Source organism: Salarias fasciatus, chromosome 8, assembly GCF_902148845.1.
Source record: "Salarias fasciatus chromosome 8, fSalaFa1.1, whole genome shotgun sequence".
Taxonomy (NCBI): domain Eukaryota; kingdom Metazoa; phylum Chordata; class Actinopteri; order Blenniiformes; family Blenniidae; genus Salarias; species Salarias fasciatus.
Genome location: NC_043752.1, coordinates 21,963,006 through 21,977,519, shown reverse-complemented (window position 1 = coordinate 21,977,519; position 14,514 = coordinate 21,963,006). Strand labels below are relative to the sequence as shown.

Below are 14,514 nucleotides of genomic sequence, written 5' to 3'. Positions count from 1 at the left end.
GGATCTTCAGTGGATCCCTGTCACTGGCTGAAGCACCGCCCCGTCTATAGACTGCCACCATCGTCCCGGTGAAGATGGCAGCCATTAAAGGCCTCAGAGACTACAGACCGGTGGCGCTGGTGTCCGGTGATGAGGTGCCTTGAAGGCCGGTCCTCCAGCACTTTAAAGCATATCTCCCAGGGAACCTTGACCGATACCAGCCTGACTATGGGTCAAACTGGTCCACAGAGGACGCCATCAACACACACTCTTCACACAGTCCTGAACCACCCAGAGGTCCAGGGGGTCAAAGCCAGGATGCTGTTCATTTACTGCAGCTCGGCGTTCAACGCCACAGGCCCTGACCGCCTGCTGGAGGAGCTGCTGGACCTGGAGTCAGACCTGCTGATGTCCTGGACAACAACATCCTGACCAGCTTCCTGTTAACAGGAAGAAGCCTGCAGGACCAGAGTCAGAGGAGACTTTCTGCAGGACCAGAGTCAGAGGAGACTTCCTGCAGAACCAGACCTGGTTTTGGGTGCTACCATTGCTGTGACACATTAATTCATTCACTAATTCATGGGGTCACTGGCGGTCAGCGTGTCATATCGTGAAGCACCATTACCCCAATTACAGGGAACAAAAGCTCCGCTCCCATCAGTCACCTGACTTCATGGATGAGAGGAGGAGACCTGAAGGCCTCCTGTAATCCCGCCTAATCTGCTGTGAAGCTCTCAGATTAACAGGACGACGGCTTGGCTTCAGAATAACAGGACTGCACTGACTGTGTGTGTGTGTGTGTGTGTGTGTGTGTGTGTGTGTGTGTGTGTGTGTGTGTGTGTGTGTGTGTGTGTGTGTGTGTGTGTGTGTGTGTGTTTTAGCTCTTATTTTGAAAAGCAACAGGAAGCCCTCCCGTGACGCGGTGACGTCAGCTTGACTGACGCAGCTCGCGCTTCATAAATAAAAGCTCCGGTGCGGCTCCTCTCCGCCCAGACGGAGGACCAGGTCCCGGTGGAGGTCCCAGTTCAGTCCTGGTCCATTCCCGGTCTATTCCCGGTTTAGTCCCGGTAGAGGTCCCGGTCCAGTCCCGGTCCAGTCCCGGTCCAATCCCGGTCCAGTCCCTGTGGAAGAGCCCGTCTCCTGCCCATCATGCTGGGCAGCAGGAAGAAAGAAGCCCCCCGGGGGAAGAACGGAGCCGGGACGTCCGAGCTGAAGGCCATCGACCCTCTGAGGAACCTGGGTGAGAGTCTGTCCCCCCGCCGCTCGGACCCGGGAGGTCCCGGTACCCCCGGTACCCCGGTACCCCCCACATCAGCATGCTGCCCCCCTCAGCGGGTCCTCATCACATCCAGACTCCTCAGCTTCTCCTCCTCCTCCTCCTCTCCTCTTCCTCCTCCTCCTCTTCCTCTCCTCCTCCTCCTCTCCCCTCCTCTTCTCCTTTTCCTCCTCCCCTCTTCCTCTCCGCTCCTCCTCTCCTCTCCTCCTCCTCTCCTCCCCCTCTCCTCCTCCTCCTCCTCCTCCTCTTCCTCCTCCTCCTCTCCTCTCCTTCTCCTCTTCCTCCTCTCCTCCTCCTCTCCTCCTCCTCTCCTCCTCTCCTCCTCTTCCTCCTCTCCTCCTCCTCTCCTCCTCTCCTCTCCTCCTCCTCTCCTCCTCCTCCCCTCCTCTTCTCCTTTTCCTCCTCTCCTCTTCCTCTCCTCTCCTCCTCCTCTCCTCCTCTCCTCCTCCTCTCCTCCTCCTCCTCCTCCTCTCCTCCTCCTCTTCCTCTCCTCCTCCTCCTCTCCTCCTCTCCTCCTCCTCTCCTCCTCTTCCTCCTCTCCTCCTCCTCTCCTCCTCTCCTCCTCCTCTCCTCTCCTCCTCCTCTTCCACCTCTCCTCCTCCTCTCCTCCTCCTCTCCTCCTCCTCTCCTCCTCTTCCTCCTCTCCTCCTCCTCTCCTCCTCCTCTCCTCCTCCTCCTCTCCTCCTCCTCCTCTCCTCCTCTCCTCCTCTTCCTCCTCTCCTCCTCCTCTCCTCCTCTCCTCCTCCTCTCCTCTCCTCCTCCTCTTCCTCCTCTCCTCCTCCTCTCCTCCTCCTCTCCTCCTCTCCTCCTCCTCCTCTCCTCCTCCTCCTCTCCTCCTCTCCTCCTCTTCCTCCTCTCCTCCTCCTCTCCTCCTCTCCTCCTCCTCTCCTCTCCTCCTCCTCTTCCTCCTCTCCTCCTCTCCTCCTCCTCTCCTCCTCTCCTCCTCCTCTCCTCCTCTCCTCCTCCTCTCCTCTCCTCCTCCTCTTCCTCCTCTCCTCCTCCTCTCCTCCTCCTCTCCTCCTCTTCCTCCTCTCCTCCTCCTCTCCTCCTCTCCTCCTCCTCTCCTCTCCTCCCCTCCTCCTCTCCTCCTCCTCCTCTCCTCCTCCTCCTCCTCTCCTCTCCTCCTCCTCTCCTCCTCCTCTCCTCCTCTCCTCCTCCTCTCCTCCTCTCCTCCTCCTCTCCTCCTCCTCTCCTCTCCTCCTCCTCTCCTCCTCCTCCCCTCCTCCTCTCCTCCTCCTCTCCTCCTCCTCCCCTCCTCCTCTCCTCCTCCTCCTCTCCTCTCCTCCTCCTCTCCTCCTCAGGATACATCAGTCTCTGGTTAAACTGGTAATAATCACAGAATTCGGCCTTCATGTCTGATTTTCTCATAGAAACATTTATTCTGTAGATGCTCTGTGTCTGTATAATGAGTCTGTGAAAAAAACCCTGAATTCTGTGTTTTGATCTCACTTGAGAAAAATAACTAAGAGTTTTGATCTGAAAGAAAATAAAAATTCAGAATGAAGCGTTTATTTAAGTTAATTTCCCCGGTGGTCCTGGCCCTGGTGGTCCTGGTCCTGGCCCTGGTGGTCCTGGTCCTGGCCCTGGTGGTCCTGGTCCTGGCCCTGGTGGTCCTGGTCCTGGCCCTGGTGGTCCTGGTCCTCTGATAGGCCCCAAGTAGCACAATGAAGAGGGTCCAGGTGGACCAGAGGACCACCCCCCTTTGGAGGGACCCTCTGTTGTCCTGGACCCCAGCAGCTCAGAGTCCTACTGGTCTGTCCTGGTCTTCCTCCAGAACTGGACCCGGACCACAGCGCTGACATGTTTATTTGTGGCGGGGAGATAAGGGGGCTGCTGGACATAACTCAGATTCCTCACATCGCGCTGGACGGACATCGGTCCGGAGCGGGGACAGCGGACACACTTTGGAGACAAACATGAGAGACAAGTTTGGTTGTCCGACCGCGGCCCAGAAACACCACCGAAGAAGTCAGAAGCACAGAAATGGAGGACAAATGTCCACAGACAGGGTTGTCTCCAGCGTTCAGTCACAGCGGTGCCAAGAGAAAGCCCACTGTGAGGATCAGCTCTCTCTGATCTGATCCGGTCCTGAAGGCTCCGGCTGGGCGGGTCGTGGAGCTAACGACGCTCGGCAGCAGGAAGCCGCTCCGCTGGAGCCGCTCCAGGTTTTCCTAGTGTCTGGAGACCAGGAACCCCTCTGGAGGGGATCAAAGCGGTTCCACATGGCTCCACGTCTCCGCCGCCACCCTGCTCTCTGCTCTGCGCCTCCTCTGTCATTTGGAGCCACAGCCCAGAATATCCTCCGGCGGCGGCCTCTCATCAGCCGCTGTGGTTAGAGGAGGTCCAGCCTAGACCCGCCCAGAGCTCCGGGGACCGGGTCCATCCCTGCTGCCCAGAACAGAGGCCAGAACTCAACCGGAACCACTGAATCAGTGTCTGAGGAGGCTCCCGGTCCTGAAGCTCGGTCTGGAAGGAGGACGTCGCCGTGGAGACAGACTACAGGGCTGAAAGCCTCTCATCTGGACCTCAGTCCTCACGTCATCTGCTGCACGGCTGCAATTTAAGAGCTCAGAACCAAACCCTGGTTCATCCTGCAGCTAAATGCTGACTGGCTTTAACTGATCCAGCTGTCCCCAGAGGACTGCCTAACCCAGGACCAGGGCCAGGACCAGGACCAGGACCAGGACCAGGGCCAGGGCCAGGACCAGGGCCAGGACCAGGACCAGGACCAGGGCCAGGACCAGGACCAGGACCAGGACCAGGACCAGGGCCAGGGCCAGGACCAGGGCCAGGACCAGGGCCAGGGCCAGGACCAGGGCCAGGACCAGGACCAGGACCAGGACCAGGACCAGGGCCACATCTCGTCCCTCCAGTGCTGCTGTAGATCAGTGGTGACCAGAGTCTCTTTCAGGGTTTCCCGGAACCTCTCAGGGCGTCCAGATGTCTTTTTTTGGTGGTGTAAAAAATACATTTCTCTTTTCCCTCACACTTCAGCTTCGTTATATTTATACGGTCTCTGGGTCTTGCAGGAGTCCAGGACGACGAGGACGTGAAGCGGATGCTGCAGGGCTCCAGCATGGTGAAGGTACGGCCGATCCGGAACCGGGTGTTCCTGCGGGGCGGGTTCTGACGGCTGTCGGTCTGACGGGGTCTAGGTCCGGTCGCCTCGCTGGCAGAAGAGACGGACGCTGAGGCTGCTGGAGGACGGCGTCACCGTCTGGTGTCAGTCCCACAAGACGTCCAGCCGGGCCAAAGAGCAGCAGTCCTGTAAGTCTGGTGGGGACCGGCGGAACCCGGCCGGGACCGGATCAGAACCGTCTGATGACACTGGAACTGCTGTTATGTGTGTTTTTGATTTTTAAGTGAACTGTGTCCTTCTGGACGCTTCTTTTCAGAAGTGTTTACCCAGATTACCCCGATGCCCCAGAGCAAGGCAGGTTTGTGGTCTGTAGGATGAAACCAGACTTCAGGAGCGTCATCCTCTGGTGGCTGAAGTCTGTTTGCAGCTGGTAGAAACAGCGACAGGCTGTGGCAGTGCAGCGAGTCTAATCCCATCAGTTTAATCCCAGCCGCTCTCTCTCTGGATGGATGAATCAGCTGTGAACCAGGACCAGGACCAGAACCCTCCCTGGGTCTGAGCCCCACCCTCTCATTATCCTCCACCCTCCAGCTGATGATACCTTCCATGAGGGTGTGTCAGCTGAAGCCTTCTATTTCCAGCCCAGACTCAGATTACAGGCCTGAGGCGAGCGATCCACTGCACCACTGCAGCATAGGCTCCAGGCCTGAGGCGAGCGATCCACTGCACCGTCTTTTATGTGTTCCACCTGGTGGAGCTGACTCCTCCACCCCCCTTTCCGTCCACAGTCTCCGTCACGGAGGTGGAGTGCGTCCGCCGGGGCTGCCAGTCGGAGGCGCTGAGGCGGATGTCGGGCTCGCCGATGGAGGCCCGCTGCCTGACGGTGGTCTTCAAGGGGAGCCGGAGGAGTCTGGACCTGCTGTGCCAGAGCCCGGAGGAGGCGGAGCAGTGGAGCCGGGGCATCCGGACCCTGCAGGACCGGGTCAGCAACATGAGCCACAAGGACAAGCTGAACCAATATCCTCCACCTCCCTCCTCCACCCCCTCCATCTGCCCCCTCCACACCTCCATCTCCCTCCATCACCTTTCCACCTCTACATCCCATCCACCCCCTCCACCTTCCCCCCCCCCCTCCATTCTTCTCCATAAACCTCTGTGTTAGTGTTAGCATCCTGAGTCGACCTCTGGGTTAGCGGTGAACAGTTAGCATTCTGTGTAGACCTCTAAGTTAGCGGTTAGCGTCCTGTGTAGACCTGTAGCGGTTAGCGGTTAGCATCCTGTGTAGACCTCCACCATCGGGTTCTGCTGGTCCTTGACAATCTTGCTGTCACCTGGATCCATTCCTTCCTGAGCCGGGCCGACCAGAACCACGACGACAAGATGAGCTACGATGAGGTGACGACGCTGCTGCAGATGATCAACATCGACCTGAGCGAGCAGTACGCCCGGAGCCTCTTCCAGGTCAGACACGCCTCCAGAGAGTGTGTGTTCAGGCGGACCTCCAGACAGTGTGTGTTCAGGCAGACCTCCAGAGAGTGTGTGTTCAGGCAGACCTCCAGAGAGTGTGTGTTCAGGCAGACCTTCAGAGAGTGTGTGTTCAGGCAGACCTTCAGAGAGTGTGTGTTCAGGCAGACCTTCAGGGAGTGTGTGTTCAGGCAGACCTCCAGAGGAGTGTGTGTTCAGGCAGGCCTCCAGAGAGTGTGTGTTCAGGCAGACCTCCAGAGAGTGTGTGTTCAGGCAGACCTCCAGAGGAGTGTGTGTTCAGGCAGACCTTCAGGGAGTGTGTGTTCAGGCAGGCCTCCAGAGGAGTGTGTGTTCAGGCAGACCTCCAGAGAGTGTGTGTTCAGGCAGACCTCCAGAGAGTGTGTGTTCAGGCAGACCTCCAGAGGAGTGTGTGTTCAGGCAGACCTCCAGAGAGTGTGTGTTCAGGCAGGCCTCCAGAGAGTGTGTGTTCAGGCAGACCTTCAGAGAGAGTGTGTGTTCAGGCAGACCTTCAGGGAGTGTGTGTTCAGGCAGGCCTCCAGAGGAGTGTGTGTTCAGGCAGGCCTCCAGAGAGTGTGTGTTCAGGCAGACCTTCAGAGAGAGTGTGTGTTCACGCAGACCTCCAGAGGAGTGTGTGTTCAGGTAGACCTCCAGAGAGTGTGTTTTCAGGCAGACCTCCAGAGAGTGTGTGTTCAGGCAGACCTCCAGAGGAGTGTGTGTTCAGGCAGACCTTCAGGGAGTGTGTGTTCAGGCAGACCTCCAGAGGAGTGTGTGTTCAAGCAGACCTCCAGAGGAGTGTGTGTTCAGGCAGACCTTCAGAGAGAGTGTGTGTTCAGGCAGACCTCCAGAGAGTGTGTGTTCAGGCAGACCTCCAGAGAGTGTGTGTTCAGGCAGGCCTCCAGAGAGTGTGTGTTCAGGCAGACCTCCAGAGGAGTGTGTGTTCACGCAGACCTCCAGAGAGTGTGTGTTCAGGCAGACCTCCAGAGGAGTGTGTGTTCAGGCAGACCTCCAGAGAGTGTGTGTTCAGGCAGACCTCCAGAGAGTGTGTGTTCAGGCAGACCTTCAGAGAGTGTGTGTTCAGGCAGACCTCCAGAGAGAGTGTGTTCAGGCAGACCTTCAGAGAGTGTGTGTTCAGGCAGACCTTCAGAGAGTGTGTGTTCAGGCAGACCTTCAGAGAGTGTGTGTTCAGGCAGGCCCCCAGAGAGTGTGTGTTCAGTGTGTGTGTCTCTCAGAAGTGTGACCGTTCGGGCGACGGGCGTCTGGACCACGGGGAGATCGAGGAGTTCTGCCGGGAGCTGCTGAGGAGACCCGAGCTGGACGCCGTCTTCCTGCGGTACTCGGCTAACGGCTGCGTTCTGTCCACCGCCGACCTGACGGAGTTCCTCAGGGAGCAGAATGAGGACGCCTCGCTCGTCCACGCCCAGAGTCTCATACTCACCTACGAACTCAACCAGTGGGGTAGGAACAGGCCGCCACGGCGGTCCAGGTCTTCAGAGACTTCTTATTTCCGTGGGTTGTTGACGGTCCAGATGTTCGGGACCAGACAGATGTTTGTGTTGTCTGCTGCTGGATTACCCGGTCCTGATCGCTACACCCGCCCCCCGTACAGCTCAGAAGAACCACTTCATGACCCCCAACGGGTTCACCATGTACATGCTGTCCAAGGAGAACTGTGTCCTGGACCCGGACCACGCCCGAGTCCAGCAGGACATGAGGAGGCCGCTGTCCCACTACTTCATCTCCTCGTCCCACAACACCTACCTCACCAAGGACCAGCTGACCGGGGACAGCAGCGTGGAGCCCTACATCCGGTGAGTCCAGGCCAGAATGGTCTGAGGCTAGTCAGAGTCCTTGCTGTGGTCCTGATGTCTTGCTGTGGTCCTGATGGTCTTGATCTGGTCCTCAGGGCCCTGAACGGGGGCTGCCGCTGTGTGGAGCTGGACTGTTGGGATGGAGATAAAGGAGAACCGGTCATCTACCACGGACACACCCTGACCTCCAAGGTTCCGTTTGTGGACGTGGTCCAGACCATCAACGAGTTCGCTTTCAAGGTGAGGAATCCAGACCTGCAGGTCCTCCTCCAGCGGTCCAGACCCCTGAAAACCTCTCTGATTGTTGACTAGTCTGCTGAATCTCTGCTAGACGTGAGTCTTTGTGGCGTTCTCTGATCCGGAGAACACAGGTCTTCAGTAGAACCGTTCCAGGTCTTCCTCTGGAATCAGGAGGAGTCCTCTGTGATCTTCAGGTTTACTGGATCCAGCAGACCTCAGGAACATGGTGTTGTTGACTCGCAGCTCTTCTGATTTGTTGGAACCTCTCAGTGTTTTCCACCTGTCTGAACGGAGGACCATGTCTCTGGACCGCAGGTCTCACCTGAGCCTCCTCAGAGCAGGAAGAGGAGGAAGCTTTAGTAAGTCCTGGTGCTGTTGGGTGCAGAAGGTCTCTTATTGTGGTGGTTTCGGCTCTTCTGTCAAACACTCGCTCCTCCCTCTGCTCTGCTTCGGGTTCTGCTGTGGGAACTCTGCTTCTCTGTTCGATAAGAGAACCTTGACTGGAGCGTTTCTCATGTTAATGCTTCCTGGAGACTTTTATTGTGGTGGTCTCAGACGGCCTGTTGGACTGTACAACCTGTCCTGTTGCAGGCCTCGCCGTTCCCCCTCATCCTGTCCCTGGAGAACCACTGCTCCGTGGAGCAGCAGGCCGTCATGGCCCACCAGCTGCAATGCATCCTGGGGGACAAGCTGCTGTCCCGGCCCCTGGACGGCCTGGATTCCCGCTACCTGCCGTCCCCCGAGGTGAGACGCCAGCGCAGAGACACCCTGAAACCTGGTGGAACCAGCCTCAGTACATGCGTGCGTGTGTGTGTGTGTGTGTGTGTGTGTGTGTGTGTGTGTGTGTGTGTGTGTGTGTGTGTGTGTGTGTGTGTGTGTGTGTGTGTGTGTGTGAGAGCAGGACCTTACAGGTAAGATCCTGGTGAAGGGGAAGAAGCACAGGGTGGAGGAGGAGGACTTGTCCTGCAGCTCCTCGGACCTCAGCTCCTCGGACGAGGAGACGGGCCGGTCCGACGGGAGGACCAGGAAGAAGAAGGAGGAGGACCAGAAGGTGTGTTTCCAGAGACAGACAGAGGGGGCGCTGCGTCCCCCGCTGCGGACCGCTCAGGGGGTTCAGACAGGGGGTGGGCGATATGGCAAAAATATCATATCACCATTTTTTAAATCAATATCACGATCACGATTTTATCACGATTCTTTTTTATATTTGCAAGTTTGACCATTTTCCCCCAATGTTAAACATATAAAACGTATAAAATGTATTTAAATATGTGAAACCCTGAAAGAAAAAAAGACAATTTAATCCAAAGAAACTGGTTCTAATGTAAATAGTACAGTTTTTTTTCTAATCAAAATGTGTAATGAACACAAACATAAAAACTAATGAACAACAATGGAGTGCACTTTTGTAACACGAAAACTAAACACACCAAATAGATTACTAAAAAGGGTCAATAAAAATGCAAACGCAGCTGGTTACCTCTTAAAGGGCAACAATTTAGAACAGAAACGGTTTAACTTCAACGTCTATAACCTGAGTGAATAATACTTGAAAAAAATGTTGGTAACACTTTATTTGAAGCCCCCCTGTATAACACATTATAAGTACATTCAGAAAGCATTATAATGCCATTATAACACATGTAGCTATAGTTACAAACATTCATAGTTGATCACAATGCCAGGCCCTAACCCTAACCCCATGCTGTATAGTGAGTTATAAAGCATTGTGATCATGTATGAGTGTTTATAACTACTTATAATGTGTTATACCGGGAGCTTAAAGTGTTACCAAATTTTTGTTCAGAGATCAAGGCTTTTATCTACTTTAAAAATTAAGGTACAAGGTAATGAACAGCAATAAAGTGCACTTTTGTAACACAAAAAACTAAACACACCAAATAGCTTTTCAGCTGAGTTTTAATGGGACCCATGTCTCTAGCAAGGTAATGAGTAACTGCTTCAGTTACCTCTTTCTGGAGGTGTCAACGTTTACAATTTTTTCTACAAGTTTAACCGGGACTTCTCACCGAGGTGCAGAGGTGGCAAGAAAGTACTTTCCCATGCCATGTTTTCCATGTAGCCAGTCAGTTCTGGAAGAGCTGGGCTGATTGTGATCACCTGGGCCCAGAACTGTTTGTTGCAGGTGATTCAAATCAGCCCCGCCCTTTGTTAACTGACTGGGCACAACAGAAACATGGCATGGGAAAGTACTTTCTTGCCACCTCTGCCGAGATGTAACCGGTTACACGAGACGTCATAGATTTATCTTTTTCTACTGCAGTTGTGCTCTATGACCACTAGAGGGCTCTGTCTCCACTGAACTGCAGCCCCTCATCATCCCATAAACTCAAAGACGCTCCACTAGTTCTCAGAATAAAGGGCCGTTTCAGCTGTTAACTTGATGATATGTTCACTGAGTGTCTTGTCTCATTTCTTTGATTTGTTGTGTATAAAATCCCTCATGCTAGCTTGTGAACCGCTATCGGTAGGTAGCTAGCAAGCTAACGCTAGCTAGTCTATCTGATTTATGAGATCGTCCTGGCGTTATAATCCTTAACGATCTTATATCGTCATTTCGCACACCCCTGTTCAGACTCACCCTGTGGTTCCTGTGTCCTCCAGCCGGCCGTGTCCAAGCTGAGCCCCGAGCTGTCCGACCTGGTGGTCTACACCCGCAGCGTCCCCTTCAGGGGCTTCCAGCAGGCCTCCAGGAGCCCGGCCTCCGACATGTCCTCGTTCTCCGAGAGCGAGGCGCTCCGGCACGCCAAAGACTCCGGTGAGACGTGGAGGCGGGGCGGCCCTGCAGGGGGCGCCGGCGCCTCCCCGCTCACCGGGGTCTCTTTCCTCCCTGCAGGGATGCAGTTTGTCCGTCACAACAGCCAGCACCTGAGCAGGGTCTACCCGTCAGGACAGAGGCTCCAGTCCTCCAACTACAACCCTCAGGACATGTGGAACGCCGGCTGCCAGATCGGTCAGGACGGCAGGCGTCTCCCTCAGTCTGTCCCCATGTCCTCGGTCTTTGTGTCCTGGTCAGACTCGTTATCGCCGCTGTCTTTGTCTCCTCGCAGTCGCCTTGAACTTCCAAACGCCGGGCGAGCCGATGGACCTGAACCAGGGCCGCTTCCTGCAGAACGGCCGGTGCGGATACGTCCTGAAGCCCCCCTTCATGTGCCACCACGAGACCACCTTCAACCCGGAGAACGTGGGCGGCGGGCCCGGACACAAGCCCGCCCTGCTCACAGTCCGGGTACGAGCGACGTGATGAGGGTGGAGACGAGCCGCTGTCTCTGACCCGGCTCTGGACCGGTACCAGTGAGGACCTGTTCTTCTCTCACTGCAGGTCATTTCAGCTCAGCAGCTTCCAAAACCAGAGTGGGACAAACCCTCGTCCATCGTGGACCCTCAGGTCTGGGTGGAGGTCCACGGAGTCCCCATCGACAACAACAAGAAGAAGACCCACCACGTGGACAACAACGGTGCGTCCCTGTCCCTGTCCCTGTCCCCGTTCAGGAAGTCTTCCGCCCCGTGATGTGAGTCTCCGTTTCAGGCTTCAGTCCTCGCTGGGACTGCACCTTCAACTTCACGGTCCACGTCCCGGACCTGGCTCTGGTCCGCTTCATGGTGGAGGACCACGACTACACGTCCAGTAACGACTTCCTGGGACAGTTCACGCTGCCGTTCGGCAGCCTGCGGACCGGTGTGTGAGCCTCTCTGGCTTTCAGGTAGCGGCGTTGTCTCGGTCGGGACGTCTCCTGTCTCCTCACGCCGCCATGTCCTCTCCGCCGCAGGGTACCGCCACGTCCGCCTGCTGAAGCTGGACGGCTCCAGCATCTCCCCGGCGTCGCTCTTCGTCCACATCAAGATCACAGCCTGCAGCAGCGCTCCGTCCAAGTCCTCCACCGGGTCCCCCGCCAAGGCCACCACCAAGAGACCCTGAGACCCCAGGGGCGGGGGCCGGTTCCAGGGCCGGGGCCGGGGCGGGGGCCGGGGCCGGGGCCGGGGCCGGGGCCGGGGCCGGGGCCACTTCAGATTCTGCTCCAGTCAGGGGCAAAGCCAGTATTCAATGTTTACAGTCAGGTTCCTCCTGGAGCCGCCATCTTGTTCATGACTCCGCCCACTCTCTGGATTTTCCAGACCTGCCCCTGAGCAGCAGGGTCTCCGGCTGCAGGTTCGAGTCCTTGGGTCTGGACGGAACGTCAAGACCAGACCTTGAGTCCATGTGGTCTGCTCGGGTTCGTTCAGGTTTTCAAACAGACGTCGCACCGCCAGACGACTCTGAACGACCAGGAAAACACATCGATACACGCTCAAAGAATCTAGAAGAGACCGGCCTGAACCCCCACCTGCTCCACCGCTGTCCTGCTGTTGCTGCTTCAGGTGGAGGTGGAGGTGGACTCGTCCCTCCGGGAGCTCTTTTGACGCCATGACGGCGGACGTGGTCCATCTGAGACGTGGCAGAGCGTCCAGCAGCTCCTGATCAGTTCCCCCAGGATCAGATCAGCCTGTTTGGTCCATAAAATCAGTCTGATGGACCAGAACTCAGAAAGACTGACGACCAGATTCAACCAGATTCAACCAGATTCAACCAGTTCCAACCAGATTCAACTACATTAAACCACATTCAGCCAGATTCCAGCAGCAGGAGAAGAACCAGACGTCCAAACATGAACTCAAACTGCAACCTGGAGAAAACAGGGAAACCCCAGAATCCACCAGCAGAAACATCTTTTTTATTTTACTGTATTTTAACGTGACAGAGCAGTCACGCTGTTTGTTTTTAACTGGCTTCAAAGAAGGATTAATACTGAAGAAGCAGAACTTCGTCAAAGGACCTACTGATGAGTGCTAACCTTTAGCTACTGAAAAATGTTAGCATGTAGCATGTAGCATCACTGTTGTGTGAACCCTGAAACTCTTTAGCATGTAGCATGTAGCATATAGCGAGGCTCAGAGTTCCGTTCAGAGCAGTTAAAGTACTGAGCGACATGGTTTAACTGCTGACGGAGTTTCCATCTTCCTCCTCCTCTTCATCATTCATCAGAACTTTACAGCCTGACTGACTGTAGTGAACCGACGCTGAAACGACAGTGTGACGGGAACAATCCCAGACTTCAGTCTAAAAGACAATCGCAGCATTCAGTGAGTTTCCTGCTCTCTGCTAGCGTCACTCTGACATGTTAGGTGATTTTACGCTCAGGTTTAAAATGATATCGCCAGAATTAAATCAGTGAAAGGTGAAACTCTGCGTTTTGAGTTAGTACAGCTTGAACACGACTCAGTTGAGGGCTTTTAATTTGAAAAGACGACTCTGATTTCGGGGGTTGCAGAATGAGACGCTGTTTCTCTACTTAACAGGGTTTCAGATGTGATCATATCTGCTTCAGTGTCCTGATTTCTATTGGTTAGGAGCTTCATGGCCACCAGGAGGCACCAGAGAACTTTCTCTTCATTCTCTCAGTGTATTTGACTGTGAGAAACAGAAACTTTATTCAGGGTTTCATTCTTCGACTGAGTGGAAACTAAACGTCACTCAAAGTTTCACACAGTAATAATCATAATAATAATGATGATAAACAGGAAAACCATTTTCTTAAAGGTGCATTAAGGAGTTTGCACGTTTTATGTGAAACAGCGTCCCCTGCAGGCCTTGGGCGTAATGCAGCTTAGTGAAACACTGCCTGTGGCTCGCGTGCATGGAAGAGAGGAACTCCTTCCTTGCTCGTTTAGTAGCGAGTAGAAGTAAGATGTCAGTGTCTTCTCCCTGGTGGAGTCTGTGTGGAGCTGCAGTGCTAGAAGCCAGTCTGTTCTGACTTCCTGGAAGATCCTGCTCAGTTGTTGCTCACTAAGGATCTGGCGGAGTAATGGCGGACAAAACGAAACCTAACTAAATCAGGCCAGCCGGAGCGTTCATTATGACATTCTTTTCAAATTCTCCCCCAAAAAATTCTGGAGCCGGACCGACACTGTGACTTTGAAGTGACAGTTTAGCCTGTTAGAGGTTCTGGTAATGAATATGTCAGGGCTCATTGTACACAGCATTAAAAATGTGTAACATCTTTATGGTGGAAAATAAGTATTTTTAAAGTTGAAAAACTCCTTAATGCACCTTAATATGAAAAACAGCCGTCTGTTCTCTGGAGACTCCTGATGTGAAACCAGGAAGACGGTGTGACTGTGTGTGTGTGAGCGGTCGGTCACACACACACAGTGTTGTGTTCTCAGCGTGTCTCGTTCTCCACCTTCAGAACCTGCTCAGGTGAAAATATGCCCACGTTGTTAAAAGGCCTTGGGCTTTCAGGGGAACGCGTCAGGAGCCTGTTGGCAGACTCTTCCTGACAGCAGGGGTCACTTCCTGTTTCCTGTTCCTCACAGAGGAGCGACTCACTGGTTAGTTCACCAGGAGCTGCTTCCTTCACCTGCTCCGTCTGCTGAAGCCTGGAACACAACTCCTGTCCTCCAGCCGGACCCCCTCTGGTCCTGGTCCTGGTCCTGGCCCTGGTTCTGGTCCTGGTCCTGGTCCTGGTTCTGTGTCGCCGGCTGTTTGAAGTTTGGGCTGATCAGCGGCTCAGACGTGTATCAGTGTTTTTTCTTGTGCTGCCTGCTGTAGTTTCCTTCAGCGTAATATCAGTATCTATATTTATATT

The 14,514-nt window shown here is 54.9% G+C and overlaps 1 protein-coding gene across 1 annotated transcript; it reads left to right on the top strand.

Moving 5' to 3' along the window:
* The first annotated feature begins 1,128 nt into the window (after positions 1-1,128).
* On the top strand, positions 1,129-11,807 carry LOC115392910 (1-phosphatidylinositol 4,5-bisphosphate phosphodiesterase delta-3-A-like). The gene is made up of 16 exons (XM_030097577.1): positions 1,129-1,219; positions 4,285-4,340; positions 4,411-4,522; positions 5,123-5,351; positions 5,666-5,795; positions 7,049-7,274; positions 7,426-7,627; positions 7,723-7,867; positions 8,459-8,611; positions 8,769-8,918; positions 10,493-10,646; positions 10,725-10,841; positions 10,939-11,117; positions 11,211-11,346; positions 11,418-11,567; positions 11,659-11,807. The coding sequence occupies exons 1-16, from the start codon at positions 1,129-1,131 to the stop codon at positions 11,805-11,807; spliced, it is 2,379 nt and encodes a 792-aa protein (XP_029953437.1).
* Positions 11,808-14,514: the final 2,707 nt, after the last annotated feature.